Source organism: Tamandua tetradactyla, chromosome 21 (assembly GCF_023851605.1).
Source record: "Tamandua tetradactyla isolate mTamTet1 chromosome 21, mTamTet1.pri, whole genome shotgun sequence".
NCBI lineage: Eukaryota > Metazoa > Chordata > Mammalia > Pilosa > Myrmecophagidae > Tamandua > Tamandua tetradactyla.
Window position 1 is genome coordinate 53,279,349 of NC_135347.1, and position 23,530 is coordinate 53,302,878.

A 23,530-nucleotide genomic window follows, 5' to 3' on the forward strand; every position below is an offset into this window, starting at 1 on the left:
ATTTTACTACTCTGAAAAATTTAGAATTCATTTAAATCATTGAGAATTTGGGTGGAGATTATCACCAATCAGAAATATTCGTGAAAACAGCTTTAAATTCATGCTCTGAATTCTATGTTCTTCAGAATAAAAGAAATATCTCCCAATATCTAAATCAATAAAGATCCAAATATGACAAATGTAAAAACCATCTGGATGGATCTATTACCTAGTATCATGCAGAACTTCTGTATAAATAGCAAGAAATACATCTTCTCATCATCACAACCCCAGTGTGAAACTCATTTTAACTCTATCATTGAGAAAGAATATGAAAATTGTTTAACTATTTATGCGCACCTATTTTTTAAAGGGTCTGTAGTCTCAAATAATATAATCCAGTAGGCTATCCTCATTTAAAATCAAACTGAATAAATCACTACCTGTCATTCTGTAATCTTAAAGACATTCAAAACATAGGTTTATACCATGACTTTATGTCTTTATTTTATCAGCACTGAAAATGATTCAAAGTCTGAACCCAACACCATTATAAGAATAACTTCTGTGCTGCATAGTAACAATTTTAATATTATTTTCTTCATAATTAATACATTTAACTGTTATTTGTATCTTCTTGCTTGGTGCAAGCTAAATGTTTCAATTTATTTATTGCTGAAAAATTTATTCAGTCTGTTTCAAAAACTGAGACTGAGATGCAATAGGAATTCAAGTATATGTGAAATGCCAGGGTCTTTTTTTTTTTTTAATGTCATTAGAGATAAAAGTCTAAAAGAAAAATCCCTTAAATACTGTAAGCTCTTTTTAGACATGGAGTTAGGCCAGACTAATACCTCTGTTAAAAATTACACCAAAAAATAAAAGAGCTGCCAAACACAATCTCAGTTCAACCTCAAGGGTAAGCCACAAGAAATACCAAAGTTTCCATACAGTAATATCCTTCTATGATACGAATATTGAAAATAAAAATAATAAAAGGAATTATCACTAAATTCTACTCCATCAATTAACTACCTTTGATTTTGGATAATGCACTGCATATTATATTAAATTTTCATACTATACCCCAATAAATTCTTATTAAAAAAAAAGAATAAAAAAGAAACTACTGAGGGCAGGTTGAACGGTGGCTCAGCAGGCAGAGTTCTCACCTGCCATGCCAGAGACCTAGGTTCAATTCCCAATGCCTGTCTGTGCAAAAAAAAAGAAACTACAGAAAATAATTTCTATGATTCCATAAACAACCCCTAAATCCTACAACCATAAGCAGTGCAGAACCCAAAATACTAAACTCAGTTAAGAAACTTGGTGTCCATGCAAGATCAGAGGTTGATAACAAAATACAAACTACTCTAAAAGAAAATAAAAAGATAAAATTTACATTATCTATTATGAACTACACATGGGCTCTTCACTGGTGACTGAAACTGCTGAAAAGCAAGCGAATTTAGAATTTCATTAAGTCTCTGCTGCCCTATTTCTTTCAATATAAACAGAGAAATAGGAATGAAGCATCACTTTACTGCTTCAATGTGTAATCCTTACATCTAAAGATTCTTGAAAGAACTACTGCAGCTAACACTAAATGCATTTTTAATAAGTACCATATTAATTTCAGTGTGCCACCACTGAAATAATTTGCTGAACATTCATCCCCCAAAAAATATGGAGAATATTTATTTAGCATGTAATATTTTTTTCTACAAAGGGCACTGAAATATTAAATAAACTATTAGGTAAAGTAATAAGGCAAGGAAGTTTTTCTGATTTTAGCCCATGCACAAGTGAACAGGAAATATACATGCTGTGTATGCCGTGTTTTAAACATAAAAATATTTATAGAAGACAGTAAGTGGAGAAAAAGTACAGTCAAAAGGTAACAGTTTACTGTTTGAAGATTCCTAAATTTGGTTACCCTTGAAAGCATTCTGAGCTGCATTAGTTGCTGCAGTTGAAGCTGCATTTGCAGCTGCAGTCTGGACGGTTTTGTTGGACATCACACCTGTTGCAAATTCTTGCTGGGCCTTCTCAAAACTAGCACCTGTTGTGCGATATAGTCCATGTACCTAGGTAGGCACAAAGAAGTGGGAGAAGATAAACAAGTGGCCATCTATGTATACATTTTCAGCACTCTTATATTAATTTCAACTTTATCCAGAGAAAAGATTCTAGTCAAGATGCTTAAGTTCAAGAGTATCAGCCACCACACTAGTACACAATATTGCATTTTCTTTTAATACAGATTTTTCCTTTTTCCCCAATACAGAAAAAATCATTATATCTATACCATACCACAAATAATTTAAAAACTTCTTAACCAATTGCAAAAAGCTATATTTTTCTGTGTACCCAATTAATTATTATAGCATTATATTAGAATAATTTGAACATTACGAGACAATCTGACTTTAATACATTCATTTATTGTCCCAGACAATTCTAAGAGAACAATATCTTACCTATAATTATGGTGGCTACATATTCATCACTGACTATTATAATCAAATGGTATTTTATCATTTAATGTATTAAGCAATATTTATGTCCTTCAATATGCTGTTGCTATCTACCCTGTATACTGTTTAACTTTTTATGTATGGTCAAATTCTAAAGAATTTATGAAGGAAGGCTTCTGGGAATTCCCTGTCCATACTGGTTCATCATTCAAGTCTTATAACTTCTCCCAGAAGGCAATCATTTTCATATTATCCATTATCATATTATTTTAATGTGTAGGGCCCCAAAATATTCTTTCTTTCAGCTATAGTTTAAGCTGCATAATTAAACTATGAAGCCTAGCAATACATAAAAGTAGCCACTCAATTTAGTACAAATTTGAAAAGGGAAATAATAACAAAGCAAATTAGAACAAATATTTATTTTTTTATATGCCCACAAACTTGGGGGAGAGGAAGACAGACAGACAAGTGAATCTGTAATTATACTGCCCTGTGACTGAGAAGCCTGACTGAATGCAATCAACACAGATTTAGAAGAGGAGGCAGTGCACCCGAAGTCAGTCCTTTTCCCAAACCTGGACAGGAACTGATAATTTGGAGTGAATGGGGAATGAGAAAAAGTAGAATAAATCAAAGACCACACTCAGGTCAGGTCATGCTTGGATACTGTGTAGTGGTTTCAGGAAGACAGAGAGTCAGTCCTTTTCCCAAACTTAGATATGAGCTGATAATTCAGAGTGAATGTGGAATGAGTAAACGTAGAATAAGGCAAAGAACCCTTTCAGGTCAGGCCTGGATACTGTGTAGTGGTTACAAGAAGATAAAGAATGGAGAGAACATATTGGTTTCACAAGGAAAAAAGATGTTTAGTCCTGAATATTCATTCACTCAACAAATGTTTACTGAAAACCTACTCCAGGCCTGCCAGACACAGGTAAAGAGGAATGAGCTCGAGTCGGAGACTTGGAAACCAGTGGCATGTAAATGGTAGCTGCAACGTTGGCATAAACGAAATTGTCCAGGGTGTGGAAAGAGAAGAGAGTCAAGCACAGAAGCCTGCTGAGACACCACTAAGAGGCATCACAACAAGAAGAAATCATTAGGAGAGCAAGGGGGGGAAAGAGATAAAAGAAGAAAGCATGCCAAAGAATGAAGACTTGTTAGGGGACAAGGTAAAATTACCCAGAAAGTTCTGAGTGCTTTTGATAGAATAGTGAAAGCAAATACCGTATCACTGTGAATCAAAGAGTAAAGTGACCACGGAGAAAAAGACAGCACTGGCAAGTATGTGTGCTGGTAAGCCATTCAATTCTCTTCTTCCAGTACCACAGCATTATCATAAGCATAAAAGTAATTATTTTTATTCATTTATAAAAAAAACAAATTTTCTATGGAAAATTAAAGATACAAATAAATTACTATTCCTATGTTCAGGAAATTTATCTCACAGTGAGTTTATACAATTAAATCCCAGAAGGAAGTGTATTATAGAAATCTAATAAACCTTCTTTATTCAGAAAGACTATATTAGAACTTAAAATGTATTTCACAGCCCCACACTAAAGAGGTAAATTAAAGCTGATATTTCTGTAGCACACATTTCTCAACAATCATTCTATATCCTACATAGACCCAGAGAGCCATCTAGAGGGAAAAGACCGCATATGTACACAGTGCACAATGCTCTATCCTATATTAAATTCACTATGTTAAAAGGGTATTCTTTATTTCACTCGCCCTATCAACATCTCAAAAAGCATATCATTCCCCTCTCATGCTTTGACTGATTTCCACTGAGAACTCATATTCCTTGTAAAATTAGGAATTAAGAAAAAAATCACATAATTAAAAAAACACTTAAATACTTGCTATCTTTTCTACTTCCAAGGGTTATATTAACCTAAATATTTAGTTCTAGTAATGTCACATAAAGAGCATTAGATCTGTAATAAACTGATTGTGCTACTTTCTAGCCAGCTGGCTCTACCACTCAAAACTTCAGGTTACTTCCCATGAAACAGAAATATTTGTTGCCCTACCTGTCTCTCAGACTTTTCCTAAGAATCAAACGAAAATGTATATAAATGTGGTATACTATATAAATTACAATTCTTTAAAAAATATCTGCATACGTGTTATAACTAAAACGTACACAAAATTCCAAAAGAGTATCCTATCTCTTTAATGTATGTTCAAAATAAATCTTAATGTACACAGTGGTGGCATATGACACACACAAAAATTCCACATTGTGGAGAATAAAGAACTATGTTACTGAATTTAAACAAAACAATATAAACACATGTTCCATTAATACTTACGAAACACCATTTCAAGAAACCATGCTTTTATATTAATATAAGATCCCTGTCATATCAAAATTATTTTTATTTTCATAAGACTGGAAAATAAAAACAAATGAGGTTTTAAAATATATATACATATATATTCTTCACATTTGTTTTTGTTTTAAAAAAAATATGAATCTCTGAGTCTAATTTTGTCCATCGAAATAAAACATTTCCTAGAAACCCTCTAAAAAGGCTCCAGCCTGCAGTTCTGGATCAGAAGGTCTTCCTTCCATAACCCCTTGAAATTACAACTCTAGCACTGACACAGTTTCACCACATTAAAATCCCACCCATCCTTCAAAGCCTATATCAAATACTGCCTGGCCCTCTTTCATGCCAAAACTAGTTGAGGTTCTCCCTCTCATGAGTAACTACAATACCCCATACATCTTTTAGGGCATATATATTCTGTTTCTTTTTGCAGGGTTTGTCTACATGCCTTATCATACCCCATATGCTTTAGTTCTTGAGGGCAGGAGTTAATTTTCACTCATCGTTACATCCCCTAAAAGACACAGTACAGTAACTTGCAATAGAAATCACTGAATATTTGTTTCATATCTACTAGGGATTAAACAAAATGGCCCAGAATTGTCCTCGCTAAAAAAAAATAGTTACCATGGAATAGCAATACTGATCTAGCAGACTATACCTGTGTTACAAAGTAAAAGGCTTAGTACATACTCACCTTAGGGTTAAATGTTTTAAAAGTGAACATACCAAGGACATCAACCGAGGGCAGGATATAAACAACCCTCTCAGAATTTCCAATTCTTTATAGGAATTCAAAGTTATTACTGTAGCTACTGGGTGTTGCCTGAATAAAGATGGCAAGTATTTGGACCAGCTTTTTAATAGGCAATGTGAGAGTTCCCAGAAGATGGTGGATTAGGACAGGTTAAGTTCAACCCTGCTCCAAGGAACAGCTAGAGAAGGGACAGGAGGGCAACAGTGATTCCAAGGTGTGAGTGACTTGGGAGAGTCTTCTGCACTACATAGGGTGGTCCTGATTGCAAAAGCTGAGGAACTGAGAAGCAGAGAACCAGAGACCATCTGGCTGGTACAAACATCCTAATGCAGAAGCCCTGAGCTCTCAGGAATGCACAGACAGTGAGATGGGGACCAGGAAGTAAGTCGTGTTCCTTGAATGTGCTACCCTCACCAGCACTGCCCCATGACCTGCGAATCACCCCACACCCCATGTACCTGAACCCCCTCACCCGCTCCCAAACCCCTGCTCCAAGCGCCCCTGCCCTGCCAACCCCTTGCGCACCTTTCCACCCCCCAGCACCATCCCAAGACGTGCACACGCCTGCCCAGCCCAACCCACCTCTCCTACAAAACTAGTCTCGCCCCACCCCTCTCAGGCCCTACTTCCCAGTCTCTGCCCCTGGCAGGTGGTCGACAGCACATAAAGGCTACGGGCACTTACCTCAATACCCGGCTACACCCACCCCGACCCCATACAGTGATGCAATCCCACCCCGATCCCCTGAGCGCTGCACACAAGCATATAAGTTTACGGCTCTCCCAGATCTGCACATGTATGTGCACAGCCCCCCGTTATGCCCTGTAGCTCTGGGCAAGCGCTGAACTGTGCAGCTGGGCTATATTCACCCCCAGCCCATTCAGGGGCAATGCTGAACCACTGCCCTGAGCTCTGTGCATGCACACAAAGGGGTCCACACCTAAACCAGCACACAGGGCCCACCCAGACCGGTGCAGCCGCACAGCTACAGCCTCCCCATCGCTGGGTGGCCATGTTCACAGGCACCAGCACAGCATCCCCGACGTATGCCTATAACTGTGCTGCAACTCATCACCACACTGCTGCGTCCTGCAACTGTGCTGCAACTCATCACCACACTGCTGCGTCCTGCCCCGCGTCCTGCATCTTGCTCCACATTCAGCCCACAAATACAAGGCTTTAGACTACTGAAGGAAATCAACTTCCAAAGGAAACCAATCAAGAGATCTGCGTGTCACAAAGACTGCAAAAGATCACTAAGCATATCATGACGCACACAGATATAGCCCAGGCTAATGACCAAATTAAAACACCAGAGAAAACAAAGAAGTTGGAACAACTAACTATAACTCTACTAAACAAAATAAATGGGATGGCTAATGACCTAAAGGAGATCAAGAAGACACTAGAAGAGCATAAAGAGAAATGTGAAAGAATAGACAGAATAAATAGGATGCTATAGGCCAAATAAAAAACATACTGGAGACACAACAGCAGCTCTGAAGAGGTAGAAGAAAGAATAAGCAAACTAGAGGACAGGACAACCGATTTCAAATACTCAAAACAGCAAATGGCAAAAAAAGATGGAAATATTTGAATTGGATCTCAGGAAAACGGACAAAACAAAGTATACAAATATAAGAATCATTGGTGTCCCAAAAGGAGAAGAGAAGAGTAAAGGGCTAGGAAGATTAGTTCAGGATATAAGGGGGGAAAACTTCCCAACCCTTATAAAGGACATAAATATGCAAGTCAAAGAAGCTAAATGAATTCCAATAGGATAAATCAAAATAGGTCTTCTCCAAAATACATGCTAATCAGTCTGTCAAATGTTGAACAGAAGCAGAAAATCCTGAAAGCAGCAAGAGAAAACAATCTACTACATACAAGGGTAACCACATTCAACTGAGCTCAGACTACTCAACTGACACTATGGAGGTGAGAAAGCAATGATACGACATACTTAAGATCCTGAAAGAGAAAGACTTCCAGCCAAGAATTCTGTATCCAGCCAAACTGTCCTTCAAAACTGAGGGATTAAAATTTTCACAGACTAACAAATCCTGAAAAAATCTGTCAAAAAGAGACCGACACTACAAGAAATATTAAAGGGAGTTCTGCCAGTTGAAAAATAAAAAAGACAGGAGAGGGAGGTCTAGAGGAAGGCACAGAATTAAAGAGTACCAGTAAGGGTAACTTAAAGGATAAAAAGAGAAAAAGGGGAAAGAATATATAGATCTGACAAATAAAATCCAAAATATAAAATGGTAGATTTAAGAAATGTCTTTTCAGTTACAACTCAGTGTTAACACACTAAATTTACCAATTAAAAGATACAGATTGGCAGAATGGATCAAGAAATACAATCCAGATATGCTGCTTATAAGAGACTCATCCTAGACACAAGGATACACTGAAAATGGAAGGATAGGAAAAGATGTTCCACGCAAGCTGTAATCTAAAGAAAACAGAAGTAGCTATACCAATATGAGACAAAATGACTTTAAATGTAAAGACATCATAAGAAACAAAGAAGGACACTATATATTAATAAAAGGGACAATGAACCAAGAAGAAATAACAATCAGAAGTGTTTATGCTTCTGATCAAGGAGCTCCAAAGTACATGAGACACACATCAGAAAAACTAAAGGGAGCGATAGACGTTTCAACAATAATAGTAGGAGACTTCAATACACCACTCGCCTCTATAAATAGAGCAACTAGACAGAAGATTAGCAAAGAAACAGAGAAATTAAACAACTTGATAAATGAATTAGACCTAACAGAGATAGATAGGTTACTGCACCCCAAAACACCAGGATATACATTCTTCTCTAGTGTTCATGGAACATTCTCCAGGATTGATATATGCTGGGGCACACAACAGGTCTTAATAAATTTTGAAACACCGAAATTATTCAAATCCCGTTCTCTGATCCCAATGGAATGAAGCTGGGTATCAATAACCACCAAAGAACGAGAACTTTCACAAATATATGGAAATGAAATAACATACTCTTAAACAACCAGTGGATTAAAAAAGAAATTGCTAGAGAAATCAGTAGCTATGTGGAGGCGAATGAAAAAGGGAATACAACATAGCAGAACTTATGGAATGTGGCAAAGGCTGTAATAGGCAATGTGAATCATCTGGAATTTATTCCTAATCATATCCAAATTATATCCTAATCATATCTTAATTATATACAAATCAGAAAAGACTGATTAGGAATACAGTAATGTATGGTTCTGAGAGAGTGAAAAGAGACAGAGAAAGAAAAGCAACATGCCTGCCTCTTTGTGACTAAAAAATAGTACAGTAAAACTATCAGATTTCTGTCCTAGGTTCAAAATAAAGCAAAAATAGAGGTAAGCAATAATAGTGCTTTCAGAGAAAGTGAAAATCACCTTTAATCTAAGATGACTATCATTTTATATAATAGAATAGCTTTATGAAGCGTACTATGCACTTCACAAAGTAGCTATAAAACATCAATTTAACTAATAAATGAGGTTTAACTGTCATTATTCTGGATGATAAACCCAAATTTTACACTCCCACACAAATTAAAATAATATATGTAAAATAAAATAGGCAATTTTGTAAATAAATTTTTTTCATTTTTAAAATTTAATTAAAAGCACTTAAAGAAACTACTTATTTTAGGAAATGAATTTTTCCTCTAAAATTCTTCTGAAGTACAAGAAAATTAACTATTTTAATGTGGACATATATGTCTAAGAATTTTTTTTAATTTCATGGAAGAGCTAATTCAAAACTAAGTACCAAAAGGAATTTGAGCTATGTATTATCTATTTATCTCTTCTATATTATTATTCCAGCTTTTACTAACTAAAAGAAGGGGGAAATTTGGGATCCCCATGACAGGACAGTCTTCTGCGACTCATTCATTTATTGTTATCTGACTCATTTACAATATCTCCCCCTGAGCCCGAAACCATTATTTAATTTTTATCAAGAGTTTACTATTGACAGAAGACATTAAAAAAGAAAAAAATCTGGAAATAACCTGAGAAAAAATTTAAATCTACTTGCAAAGATAAGGATTGAACCATTCCCTTCTCTATGAAGAGGTACAAGAGACAGATACCCCTACATTTCTATCATTTGAGATTTGGACTGTAAGAAGACATTATGGGGAAGGAAAGATACCACAGTGCTCATACTGGGCACTCTATACACCAATGATTACACTCCAATTATACAATATTTCAGACAGCCAACAAAATTCTCAAATTTTTATTCATTTCAATTGAAATAAATTTATACCATAAATTTAAACTGGGGCTGGAATGACAGAAGAGCCTAATAACATCCCACAATTCTAGAGCCAAAATAGTGTACACAGGTAACTTTTAGAGGGCATTACTGTTCATGAAGAACCTGACCCCTAGTGGTTATAAATTATGGCTACACACCTCCTCAAAGGATTTTTTTTTTTAAGCCGGTTTTGAGCAAGTATGGAAAAGAAAGTTAAAAAAAATAAAAATAAAAATCAGATGTTTTTAATTGGATCTTAATTTCTATCATATTAAGGAAAATGTTTGCCTTTACAAATATGAAAGCTGGCTCAAATTTTATGTTGGCTTATCCTCATTTATTGTACTTCATAAAAATGATACAGAAAACAATCTCATTTAAACTCATTTCACAGGCAAAGAATATGAGAATTAGAGAAGTTGAGATTTGTACAGTGTCAACTTAAAGTGAACCCACGTAAAAAGAGGTAAATGGTAACTTGTTTTACTACAAAATAAAGAAAACAGTCAACCAAAACAGCAGAGTTGCATAACTCTCATATCAATACTTTTTATCTTAGTTACGGTGCAGTCATATATATTTTTTTTTTTTTGAAAGACTGGCACATGATAAGCACAGCTCTAACAGTTTTCCATTCATGGGATGGATACTGAAAAATTGTCTATTTGGAAAATGGAAGAGGAAAAAAAGCAAAACAAAAGAAACTGCAAGCCAAAAGATTCAGAGTGAGCCACACAGTACAATTACACAGTAGCTGCTTCTCCACACCCTTATCTAACATGTAACCTGGCTTTTTAGCAACAAGACTCTATTAATCACAGTGCCACATAATCCTCATCCCTCTACCACCAATGCTTAAAATCTTCTCACACCTTCCTCACAGCAGATTCTTAAATACTGGTAGTGTTCTGCTCTAGACCCTCTTCTCACTACATATATACTTCCTGGGATTCACTTACCATCAAGAAGTTGGTCATTCCCAAATCTAGAAATCTGCCTAAAGCTCTTTCCTTTGCTCCCAACTTCCATACATAAAAGTCTACCAAGTATTTACATTTTAAAGCCTCACCAGCATTTTAAACTCTCCATTCAAAGGTGAAATCATCTTGATCCTCAAATCTGCTCTTCTTCCTATATTCTCTCTTTCTGAATGGTCAAGAAGCTAGAAATCTAGATGTCACCCTTGACTATTCCCCACTTTCAATCCCCAAGTCGAATCAGTAACAACCTGCTCATTCTCTACTGTCAGTTCCTAAGCTTATGCCACTCTCATCACTAACCAGTATCCTATGTCTCCTAGTCTTATTTTTTCCTCCTGCCAAACCCCTGTCCAACAAATTCCAAATCTGTTTCAGAATAATTCTTCTAAAGCCCAAATCTAATCAATTCAACTACTATCTTCCTTAAAATTCTTTGATTCCTCTTCACCACTCTTTGGAAAAAACCCAGACTTCTTAACAAGGTTTCCTAGTTTACAAGACTCAGCAGGATACAGCTTACCTGTCTAGCCTCATCTTCCCCTACCCTCCACCACCAACTCCCCATTTTCTTCCCTGCCCTGACTCATGCACCAATTTTATTTCCCATTCACTCTGGACAACTTTTAATTCCCTGAATTTGCCATGTTATTTCCTGCAACTAGATATGAACATGATAGTCCCACAACCTGGTAACCTACTTATCCTTTCCCCCTTATCCCTTTCTTTAGATAACGCCAACTCATTATTCTCTCAGTTGAAGCATTACTTAAGACGTCATTACTTAAAATGACCTCCAAAACTATGTTAGTCATCCATTCTATGTGCTCCTTATACTTTCCCCTATAAGATACATTAAACCACTGGAATGTGGTGCCTATTCATTTGTTTATTTCCCACATAAGAATATGAACTCCTTGAGCTCATTCACAGCACAGTGCCTGGCCCATAACATGTGCTTAAAAAATAGTTATCTAATGAATAAACTTTCAACACACCACAAGATCCTCTTTTTTACTCTAAATTTATTATAGTTCTAGTTTTATAAAACACCCCAATAATACATTTGGATAATATTCTCCAAAAGTTTAAATATATATATATATCCTACTGGTTCTGTTTCTTTGATAGAACCTTGACTGATCCAGGCACTTACTAAATAAAATTAGACATTAAACCAGATCCTGAAGATAAAATGATAAATGAGTCAAGATAGTCAGAAAGGAAATTAAGTCTGAGGAGGCAATTACATTAATTATTGCATTTAATTCTCACAACAACCCTAGAAAGTAGTTATTTCCATCATTTATTCATTTAACTAATATTGGCGTGCCTCTCACATGCCAGTCACTATTCTAGATGTAGTGAATACAAAAGGAAAACATACACACGAGGTCCCTGCTCTGAGTACGGATGAAGATGCTAAATCAAAGGGGTTACAGAAGCCTGCCTCAGCTTACACAGTTTTAAGTGAAGGCACCAGAATTTTGACCTGAGTTGTGTGATTCCATAGTCCCTGCTCTTCTCACTTGACTCCTATGGCAAAAGACACAATCACCCTGGAGTGGCTTAACAAACTAGCTACACAGAACATGTGCAATACATGGTATATAAAGTGGCTTGTGCCCATGTCCCGCATTAAATAATACAGACAGTAAGTGCTCCAAGAAAATAAAGGATGATATATCCCTAAGACATAGGATAATGAGAAAGATTCTGTGAAGGAGACAGCAATATCTGAGTTAAGCCTTGAAAATGCACTAGAAAGTCTTCAACTGTAAGAAAATATGAGGTAACCCAGGGGCATAGCATGAACAAAAACTGAATAATGGAATGTACACAATTCATTTGAAGAAACTGAATAGTACAGTTTGACTAGAGTAAAAAAACTGGATCCAAGAGTGTGAAATATCTACCATTAGCCCTACTTCCCACCACTGCCAAAATCACATTGCCCAACTCCAAGCCCACTTCAAAAATCTTCATAGTGCTGGTTATTTTTCTTTTTATTTGCTTTTTAGATTAACATAGTAACTACATATGAAATGGACTGCAAAAGGGGCACAGCTGAGTGAAAAGTAAAAAAAAAATTCTAGATTAGCTGAGACTGGGAATGGAAAGAAAGAAAAAGATGGAAAAGATATGAATAAATAAAGTATCTAAGAAAGTGACTAAAAAATGTAGTAGAAGCACTGACTAAACAGCCACAGTGCTGACATAAATGTTAAATAGAATCTCATTAAAAGGTGCTTAGCACATCTCATTTATAGCAGGTACTCATTACATGTCTTTTAAAATGGCTTCACTGATCTATAATACACATGCCATACCAATTTACCATATTAATGTGTACAATTCAATGGTTTTTTGTATATTCACAAAGTTGTTAATACATTATCTATACTATCTAATTTTAGAACATTTTCATTACCCCAAGAGAAATTCTATAACCATTAGCACTCACTCCTCACCCCCATTCTCCAAGCCTAGGCAACCACAAATCTACTTTCTATTTCTATAGATTTGCCTATTCGTAACATTTCATTTCAATGGAGTCACATAATATGTGGTCTTAACAAATGTTTCTTGAATATGAATCAGAGCATTTGGAAGAAAAGTTAGTTCTGAGAAGAAACTGATGAATTTATAGTGCTGTCTGTGAGATGATGATGCCAATCAATTGGAGATTAAAACAGGCAGTTGAAGACACAACTAAAGATTTATGCAAAGCAGCATCTCTTCCAACTCCAAGATTATAGGTTATTTGGGTGAAGCAATGAGGGAGAATGAAATTCCCAAGGAAAAATACTATATAGCACAATGATCAGAAAGTTGATCATGTATAGAAAGACATCTAATTATGAGCTGGACAAAGAAATGGATAAAGAAATAACCTCAAAGGCATTTGAATGAGAACACAATTATAAAGGTCAAGGAAAGATAATATTTCAAGGAAGAGTGGTCACCTGTGGAAAGATAATATTTCAAGGAAGAGTGGTGTGGAAGGCTGCCAAGGTCAAAGAGGAAGAAAAGTGAAAAAAAGACCATATGATTTAGCGATGTTAGAAAGCTAAGTATCAATAGTATGCGTGTTTTATTCAGAATAGAGGCTTTTAAGAGAAAAAATGATTAGCAAAAATATGGACAGAAAGATACACTCCAGCCTTCCTAGGATCCTGAAAAGAAAGAAATGAGTAAGTAAAGTATTTCAAGAGTGCAAAGTGTTTTAAATAAGTGCAATTATTTGTATGTATTCATCATACACATTCTTGACTTCACTGACAGTAAAAAGTAAAAGAAAAAAAAATGTTCTGAGGATTTTTGTTTGAAGTGAGATCCACGAAAAAGTCTTTACTATTTTAAACAGAGGTGTTACTCCCAGGGTTTCTATATCATATTTGCACAAAGTAGAATATCAACACTACATATCCAAGACACAACGAAACTTTAAAATAAACAAACAAAAACAGTGATTTCTCTCCTAACCTATATAATGATTTTCTTTAAGGCTGTGAAAACAGTCATGGAAATTCTATAAGAAATATAGGCAAGATAACTGAGCAGTTACTAAAGACAAAATTCATCTCATAACTCAGCTTTAGCCTTTCATTACTCACTTTATATTCTTTAGTAATTGTGTCTTTACATTTTAAATACGGATAAAATGTACACACCACACAATAGTTTTACTTAAATTAGGCTGATATTCTTCATATGTAAAGAAAGAAATCAGAATGTATCAATAATGCAAAGAAAAAAAATGAGGTTGACTAGTCAATCTAGAAAAGAAACCAGCTTATAATAGGATTTTTAAAATATTCTATTTTTATAGGAAGTTAAAAATGTAATGCAATTTTATAAAACATATTGATGCATAACTTTTAGTTGTAAAGGGTAATCCTCAAAGAGTAAACTTGTACGAGAGCAACAAAATTGCTCGAGATTAAAGTAAATTAAGAGCAAAATGGGAAAATAAGAATCTGAACATCAGGTTCACTATTAAAATTTACAGACATAAAATTTCACCTACCTTTTTAAACATAACTAATGAGATGACAGCCGATGCTGTGAAAAGTGCTGCTATGATTATCATCATGATTCCAACAGGAATATTTTTGTTGAGACCAGTAAGGGATGAAATCCAACCACTATGAAGAAATAAAAAGACAAGCGTAACGAGGCAAATAAGTTAATGCATACTTTTACAAAATAACATAACAGCTAGCCAATTTTAGCACTATGAGCCAGGTGCTGTTTCAGTTCTTTACATGTATTCACTTAATTCTCATAACAACCCCATAAAACAGATGCTGTTTTTAATCTCTATTTTAAAAGTAAGGAAACTAGTCACAAGTAAAGACACTAGTCACAGAGAGATTTTTATTAACCCGCCCAAGGTCATACAACTAATAAACGGTACAGTCTGAATTCAAACCCAAATTTAAACTCCAAAGGCTTAAGTGTTATCACTAGACTATACTACCTTTTTTAATCCTATGAGTTCATTATTCCTTCTTCTAAATGCTTATTTAAAATTGATGAATATGGACAAAAATAATTGCAAACCTCATATCCGAGAAAGGATTAGCACCTACAATATATAAACAATTCTTAAAACTCAGCAGTAAAAAGTAATTCAATTACAAAACAGGCAAAAAAAACTTGAAGAAACATTTCACCATGAGGAACGTAATGGAAGGAAGCACATGGAGAGTTATGCAGCTCTTAGGTATTAGGCAAATACAAACTGAAACTACAATAAGATGGCTCTACACACCAACAGAATGGTTAAAAAAAAAGTGAAGTGCCAAATGCTGATAAGAATATGAAAAAACAGGATATTTCATGCATTGTAAGCGGAATATAAAATGCACAGCTATTCTGAAAATGTCTGTCAGTTTCTTTAAAAAAAAAAAAAAAAAACATGTAATTTCCATATGACCCAACAATTATACTCTTGGGCATTTATCCCAGAGAAATGAAAATTTATACTCACACAAAAACCTGTTCACAAATGTTTATAGCAGCTTAATTTGTAACAGACCCAAACAGGAAACAATAAAGATCTCCTTTAACAGCTGAATGATTAAACAAACTACAGTACATACACTCCACAGAATACTACTCAGTAATAAAAATGAATGAACTACTGATACATGCAACAATCTGCATGAATCTCCAGAGAATAATGCTGCGTTGGGGGGAGGGGACAATCCTCAAATGTTACATACTGTATGATTTCATTTACATAACATTCTTGAAACAATAAATAAATAGAAACAAAGAAGAAATCAGAGGTTGTCGGGGCTTAAGGGAGAGAATGGGGGTAGGAGAGAAGTAAGAATAAAAGGGCAACATGAGAGATGCTTGCGGTAATGGAAATGTTCTGTATCTTGACTGTATCAATGTCAAGATCTTGGTTTTCTGAAAAAGCAGGGGATATGAGGGAGGGGTATGGGATCCTTCGCAGAAGAAAAGGAAACGTCCTCATATAGATTGTGGTGGTGAAGGCATGGCTTTGTGATCATATTGGGAACCACTGATTTTTTTACTTAGGTTGGACTATATGATGTGTGAATAAAACTGTTTAAAAATGAACAGAGAGATAACAAGTGCTGGAGAAAATTTTGAGAGAGATGTACCTATTCACTCACTGTTGGTAGGAAAATGAGAGGTGCAGCCCCTTGGACGGCAGTGTGGTGGCTCCACAGGAGGCTAGGGGTGGAGCTGCATATGATCCTGCAACCCTGTTGCTAGGTATATATTTGGAGGAAGAGAGAGTGGGGACATGAATGGACATTTGCACACTAATGTTTATGTCAGCAGTGTCCATGATTTGCAATGAATGGAGTGGCCAAAGGGTATATCAACAAGCAATGGAAGGAAGAACTATAGTATATACATGTAATAATGGACTACTAACTGGCAGCAAGAAATAATGAAGTTGCGAGGCATACAACTAAGTGAATGAATCTTGAGGACAGTATGCTGAATGAAATGGCAGAAACAAAAAGACAAATATATTATCATGCCTCACTCATATGGACTAACTATAATATACAAACTTGGAAAACTGAAGCTGAGAGCACGCGTTATCTATCAAGTTGGGGTCTATTGTAAAAGTCCCTAGATTGTAAGCTCTTACAGCAGTCACATCTGTTCTGGAGTTGTAACTGTTTTTTCTAAATTCTGAAATGCTGAGCTATCTGTATTCAACCTGGTCATTCCCTGGAATTTCAGGTATTTGTGTGACATCTGAGACTCAAGAATTAGAGCTCTGAAGCTATGAAAGTCAGATTACTCCATACAGCAACTGTTAAAAAAGTTGAAAAAGTAACCAGAGTTTAAGGAGAGATATGAATGAAGCTGATCTGGATGGGGATAAGGTAAATCAGAATACAGGGTATTTAAAATATGGTCTATATTTTAAAACTTCAACTTCTCGGGCAGTATTCAGTGGCAGAATTCTCACCTGCCATGCCAGAGACCAGGTTTGATTCCTGGTGCCTGCCCATGAAAAAAAAAAAACAAGCCAAAACTTCAAATTCTCTGTGAGACCAGAGGAAAAGGTGTTTATTTGGTGGAAAATTTGTATTTCTGATAGTGCATTATCTAATTTAACTTGTATGGATGATCTGTTTATTTACCTGGAATACTGACTAGGGAATGAGATCATGTTGGTTTGTACAGGTTAGTGTGATGCCCTGATACATCCCAGAGTAATTTGGGCAGAGCATGAAAAATATTAGCTATGTCGACTTGGAAGGGGGCTGAGGAGAAAGGAAGAAATATTAAACTTTCTCGTTGGAGGAATTTCTGATATTCTCACAAGCAGTTAAGACAATCAATTCAATAGGCTGAGCCGTCAATCTTGGGGCTCACCCCCATGAAAACTTATTCCTTTAAAGAAGAAGCTAAGCCCATTTATAATTATGCCTAAGAGTCACCTCCAGAGAATCTCTTTTGTTGCTCAAATATGGCCTCTCTTTCTCTAAGCCAACTCCGCAGGTGAACTCACTGCCCTTTCCCCCATGCTGGACTTGATTCCCAGGGGTATAAATCTCCCTGGCAATGTAGGACATAACTCCCAGAGATTAGCCAGGACCCAGCATCATAGGATTGAGAAAGTCTTCTTGACCAAAAGGGGAATGAGAGAAATGAGACAAAAGAAAGTTTCAATGGCTGAGAGATTTCAAACAAAGTCAAGAGGTTACCCTGGAGAGTATTCCTATGTATTACATAGATATCCCTTTTTAGTTAATCATGTATTGGAGTGGCCAGAGGCAAGTACCTGAAGCTGTTGAAATGTATTCCAGTAGTCTTGATTCTTGATAATGGCTGTATAACTATATGGCTTTTATAATGTGACCATGTGATTATGAAAACTTGTGTCTGATGCCCCCTTTTAACCAGGGTATGGGCAGATGAATAAAAAAAATAAGGACAAAAATAAAAAAATAACAGGAGTGGATAAGGGGTAAATAAATTGGGCAGACTGCAATACTAGTAGTCAATAAGTGGGAGGAGTAAGACATATGGGATGTGTGAGTTTTTTCTTCTTTCTTTTTATTTATTTTTCTGGAGAGAAGCAAATGTTTTAAAAATAATCATGTTGATGAATACACAACTATGTGATGATATTGTGAGCTACTGATTGTATTCTTTGGATGGACTGTATGGTATGTGAAATATCTCAATAAAAATATTAAAAACAACAACAACAAAAAGATCTTGATTTTGATATTATACTATAGTTGTACAAGATGGAGGAAACTGGGCAAAGGGTACCCAGGATTGTTTCATATATTATTTCCTACAACTGCATATGAGTGAGTCTACAATCATCTCAAAGTAAAAAGTTTCATTTAAAAAAAATCTACCAGATTGCATGAGCTCTATGTTGAAAGCAGTCATCCTATACACACCCTCACTAGCAGCTGTTTTTCTGTGCTATTTAGCTACTATACTTGCTGTTATGCTAAATTTTAACAATTTTCTTTTAAATCTGTGCTAGAAAGAAAAATAAATTTCATAAGAACAGGAAAAAAATCTAAGATAAGCAGCATATTTTTTAATTAAACATTTAAAACATTTCTTTTTTCTCAAATACAAAAAACTAAATACAATATAAAATAATAATGAAAATTACTTTTTCCAAGAATCGATCTAAAACATCCATATACATTCTCTGCATGTAAATATATCCCCATTAGGAGCTCTGCAAAAGCTGCCAACGTTGTCCGACAGTCAGCCACTCATCCTAAATTTAAGTCATCATACTCCAGTGACATACTGATTTTAGTTTATGAACACAACATAGCATTGTTTCACCATATATGCTTTTAGGTTACAAGAATGAAGGTGTATACAACTCAGTTAAAAAAGAAAGAAGGAAGGAATAATTGTAGAGATCTATCCAATTCTGCTTACTATTTCGCTCAAGGAGTGGTTCCTCCAGAGTGAGTGTGAGTAGACAAATATAAATCTGCCATTACATTCTAATCTGGGTCCAGTTGGTGTCAATGCTTGAGGGTTCCTCACTGAGCAAGCATCCTGCCATACTGAGAATGATTCTACTGTTTAAAGATGTATGTATGTATATGTATGCAATGTTTCCACCTTTGAAAGACATATGTGCATGTAAAAGTGTGTGTAAATGGAAATATTTGTAAGTGTGTATGTGAACTAAAATAGTCCTTTACACAAAATAGGTACCCTTTTCCTTCAAATCCTACAAGGTCTTTTCTCTCCCTTCCACAATCTTTGGACCTCCTTTCTCTGTTCATGCCTCAGTTTCCTTTGCACTCCTCCTCTCAACATCCACTACATATACCTATTATTTAAACTTAAGATAATAATAGATATACTCTGTTTTTAAAAGTGGTAACATAATCTTTAAACAGATTGATTTATCCATAGGTTATGTCTTAGGAAATTCTTTTTAATTGTTTTTTTCACCACTTTGCTCTTATTCACTTTTGTCAATCTCACATTAACTATTTTTAGGAAGCCAAAAATGATATGAAGATAATAGATTAAGAGTTTAAAACAAGAATAATCAAAACAAATGACTTACCAGTTGCCCCAATTATGAAATCCTGCAGCCTGGAGTACATGTACAGCAAACTGACAAATATACACGAAGAAGAATACAAAGAATCTGAATGAACTGTCACTCCTTTTTTTTTTTTTTTTTTTTTTAGAAAAAAGGGGGGAAGGGAAAAAGAAAGAAGGGGAAAAAGTCATTTTTCTCAATACCATTACATTCATATGCAGATTGACAAACCTTAAAAATCAGTGGCAACTACCTGAGAATCAGAATGAAAATAAGAACAATAATAATGTGTGTGAACCTTTTATCCAAATATTAGATGCTGTTATAATTATTCCAATGCCAATTTGTCCCTTTAATTTCCAACTAGACCACAATCCATCCTGGCAATTTTTTTTTTAATTAAGCAGCTTTACTGAAGTATAATTAACATACTAAAACCTGCAAATAATAAAAATATGTAATTTGATAATTTTTGACATATGTATACACCTGTGAACCTTTCCTCATCAAGAAACTGAACACAATGATCATTCTTAAATGTTTCCTTGTACCCCTGGGTAATCCTCCCCCAACCCAAAAATCCAGTTATTTGTCACTATAAATTATTTGCATACTTTGGAGTTTTATAGAAATGGATTAATACAGTATATAGTATTTTTTTTGGTCTGCCTTCTTCCACTCAGCATAATTATTCTGAGATTCATCCATGTTGTTGCATGCATCAGAAGTTCATTCCTTTTTATTGCCAAGTAGTATGTCCACTGAACAGATATATCAGTTTATTTTACACATTCACCTGCTGATGGACATTTAGGTTGTTTCCAGTTTTTTACTGGTAAGAATAAAACTGCTATAAATGTCCATATAAAAGGTGAAATGAACATATTTTCCTTTTCTCTTGGATAAATATCTGCAAGTGGAATAACTAGAACACAGGGTAAATGGAGGTTTAACTTTTAAGAAACTGTTTTCCAAAGTGGTTGATATATTTTATATTCTCACCAGCAGTATATGAGTTCCTCTACAATTCACTAACACTCAGTATGGTCAATTTTTTTCATTTCAGCCATTCTAATAGGGGTATAGTAGCATTTCCCTGTATTTTAAAATTATGTTTCAATACTAATTTACATTTTCCTAATATACTAATATTGTTAAAATTTTTTCACATGCTTTTTCTTATACATATATCTTTGGTAAAGTATCTGCTAAAATCTTTTTCCAATTATTTAATTAGGATTTTCCCTTGGTTGTTGAGGTATTTTTTGTTGTTGTTGTTGAATTTTGAGAGTTCTTTATATATCTCGGATACAAGATGTAAGTCCTTTATTAGACAAGTTTGCAAAGATTTTCTCCCCATCTGTAGCTTGTCTTTTAATTCTCTTGAGTGTCTACTGAAGAGAAATTTTGCCTTTTTAACTCTTGATTTTATTGTTATATTTAAGAAATCCTTATGAAAGCCAAGGATACAAAGATTTTTTATTGCTTCTTCTAGAAGCTATAAAGTTTTCAGTTTTACATTTAAGTTTATAGTCCTTTTCGCATTGGTTTTTTTTTTAGTGTGCAGTATGGATCAAAGTTCTTTTTAATTTAAAGAATATGGATATACAAGTGTTCTAGAACCATTTCTTAAAAAAACTACCCTTCCTCCACTGTATTGCACTTGCAACTTTTTCAAAAATAAGTTAGTCTGTAAATGGTTGGGTTTATTTCTGGACTCTCTACTTTGTTCCATCACTCTATTTGTCTGCCTTTATTCCAATACCATACTATTTTGATTATTAGGGTTTTCGAATAACTCTTAAACTTAGGTAGTGCTGGTCCCCAATTTTGTTGCTCTTTTTCAAAGTTATTTTGGCTATTCTAGGCCTTTACACTTCCATGCATTTCCACTTAGATTCAAACAGTCCATTTCTACAGATCAGCTAATACAAACAGCCTACCACATCCATTGCCCCATGGAGGCCCAGAGCCATCAGGAGAACACAGATAGGGAGCCTGGGACCAGGAAGTAAGCCAAGCTGCATTTCTGGAACAGAGTATCCTCACATGTGCCATCAACGACCCACAACTCCCCCGACACTTGAACCTTGTCACTCACCCCCACACCACACTCCTAGCACCTCTGCCCCGAACCTCCTGCGCATCCCTAGCCCACACCGCCTGCCCCACACATGCACACAAGTCTGTTCTAGCCTGACCAACTTCTGCTGCACAAGTACACAGCCTTGCCCAACCCTCCAGAAACCAGCATACCCATGGCCAGCCCCTTGACCCCCATCTCTGCCACCCGTGCTTCCGGGCTGCAGGCACTCACCTTCATTTCCAGGAGAAACCGCACCCAGTCCATACAGTCACTCGACCCTGCCTGTGAGCTCTCACACGCACACATCAGCATCCGGCCCCCAGACACATGCACAGTCATACACCCACTCATGCCATGTCCCCCCAGCTCTAGACTGCTGTTGACCTGTGCATCCAGGTCACACCTGTCCCCATCCCACTCCTGCACTCCAGCCTGTCTCCACACTGTTGTGCCTCTCCCCATGCCCTGCATCCTGCTCCATACCTGTCCTGCAAATACAAAGCTTTAAACTACTAAAGAAAATCAACATTCAAAGTAACACTACCAAGATGTTCACATGTCACAAAGACAACAGATCACTAATCATATGAAGATGCAGACAGATACAGTCCAGTCTAATGACCACATTAAAACAACAGAGGAGAGAGACAAACTTTGGAACAACAAATCAAAGAGATTCATATAACTCTACTAAATAAAATCAGTAGGGTGGCTAATGACATAAAGGAGATCAAGAAGACACTAGGAAAGCATAAAAAGGAATTTGAAAGAATAAATAGAAAAATAACAGATATCTCAGAGATTAAAGAAGCTGCAGACCAAATAAAAATATACTAGTGACACACAACAACAGATCTGAAGAGGCACAAGAAAGAATAAGTGAAATAGAGGACAGGACAACTGACTGCCAACACACAAAAGAACAAATGACAAAAACGGTAGCAAAACTTGAACTGGGTCTCAGGAAAATAATGGAGAAAACAAAGCACAATAATGTAAGGATCACTATGTCCCAGAAGCGGAAAAGTAAAGGACTAGGAAGATTAGTTAAGAATATAATGTGGGAAAACTTCCCAACCTTTATAAAAGACAAAAATATGCAAATCAAAGAAGCACAACAAACTACAAATAGAATAAATCCAAAGAGGCCTACTCCAAGACACATACTATTCAGTCTCTAAATATTGAAGAGAAGCAGAAAATCCTGAAAGCAGCAAGAAAAAATAATTTACTACATACGAAAGAAACCACATAAGGCTGAGTTCAGACTATTCAACTGCCACTATGGAGGCTAGAAGGCAGTGTTATGATACATTTAAGATCCTGAAAGAGAAAGATTTCCAGCCAAGAATTCTGTATCCAGCCAACTTTCCTTCAAAACTGATGGAGAGATTAAAATTTTAACAGACAAACAAAAGATGACAGAATATGTCAACAAGAGACCAGCAATACCAGAAAAACTAAAGGGAGTGCTAACAGCTGAAAAAAAAAAAAAAAAAAAAGACAGGAGAGGAGATCTGGAGGAGGGCACTGAATTGAAGAGTACCAATAAGGGTAACTTAAAGGATAA

The 23,530-nt window shown here is 35.6% G+C and overlaps 1 protein-coding gene across 10 annotated transcripts in view; it reads right to left on the reverse strand.

Moving 5' to 3' along the window:
- Positions 1–699: 699 nt before the first annotated feature.
- Positions 700–23,530, reverse strand: part of SCAMP1 (secretory carrier membrane protein 1) — a 161,585-nt gene continuing 138,754 nt past the window's right edge. For 9 of the 10 annotated variants that reach the window (XM_077139352.1, XM_077139354.1, XM_077139353.1 and 6 more), the window contains 3 exons: positions 19,896–19,997; positions 14,850–14,967; positions 700–2,066 (listed from right to left, as the gene is read on the reverse strand). In XM_077139352.1, the coding sequence (XP_076995467.1) occupies positions 1,902–2,066; positions 14,850–14,967; positions 19,896–19,997 (385 nt within the window). In that variant the 3' untranslated portion in view covers positions 700–1,901. The remainder of the gene's footprint in view (positions 2,067–14,849; positions 14,968–19,895; positions 19,998–23,530) is intronic. The other variant, XM_077139356.1, reaches the window with a different exon arrangement.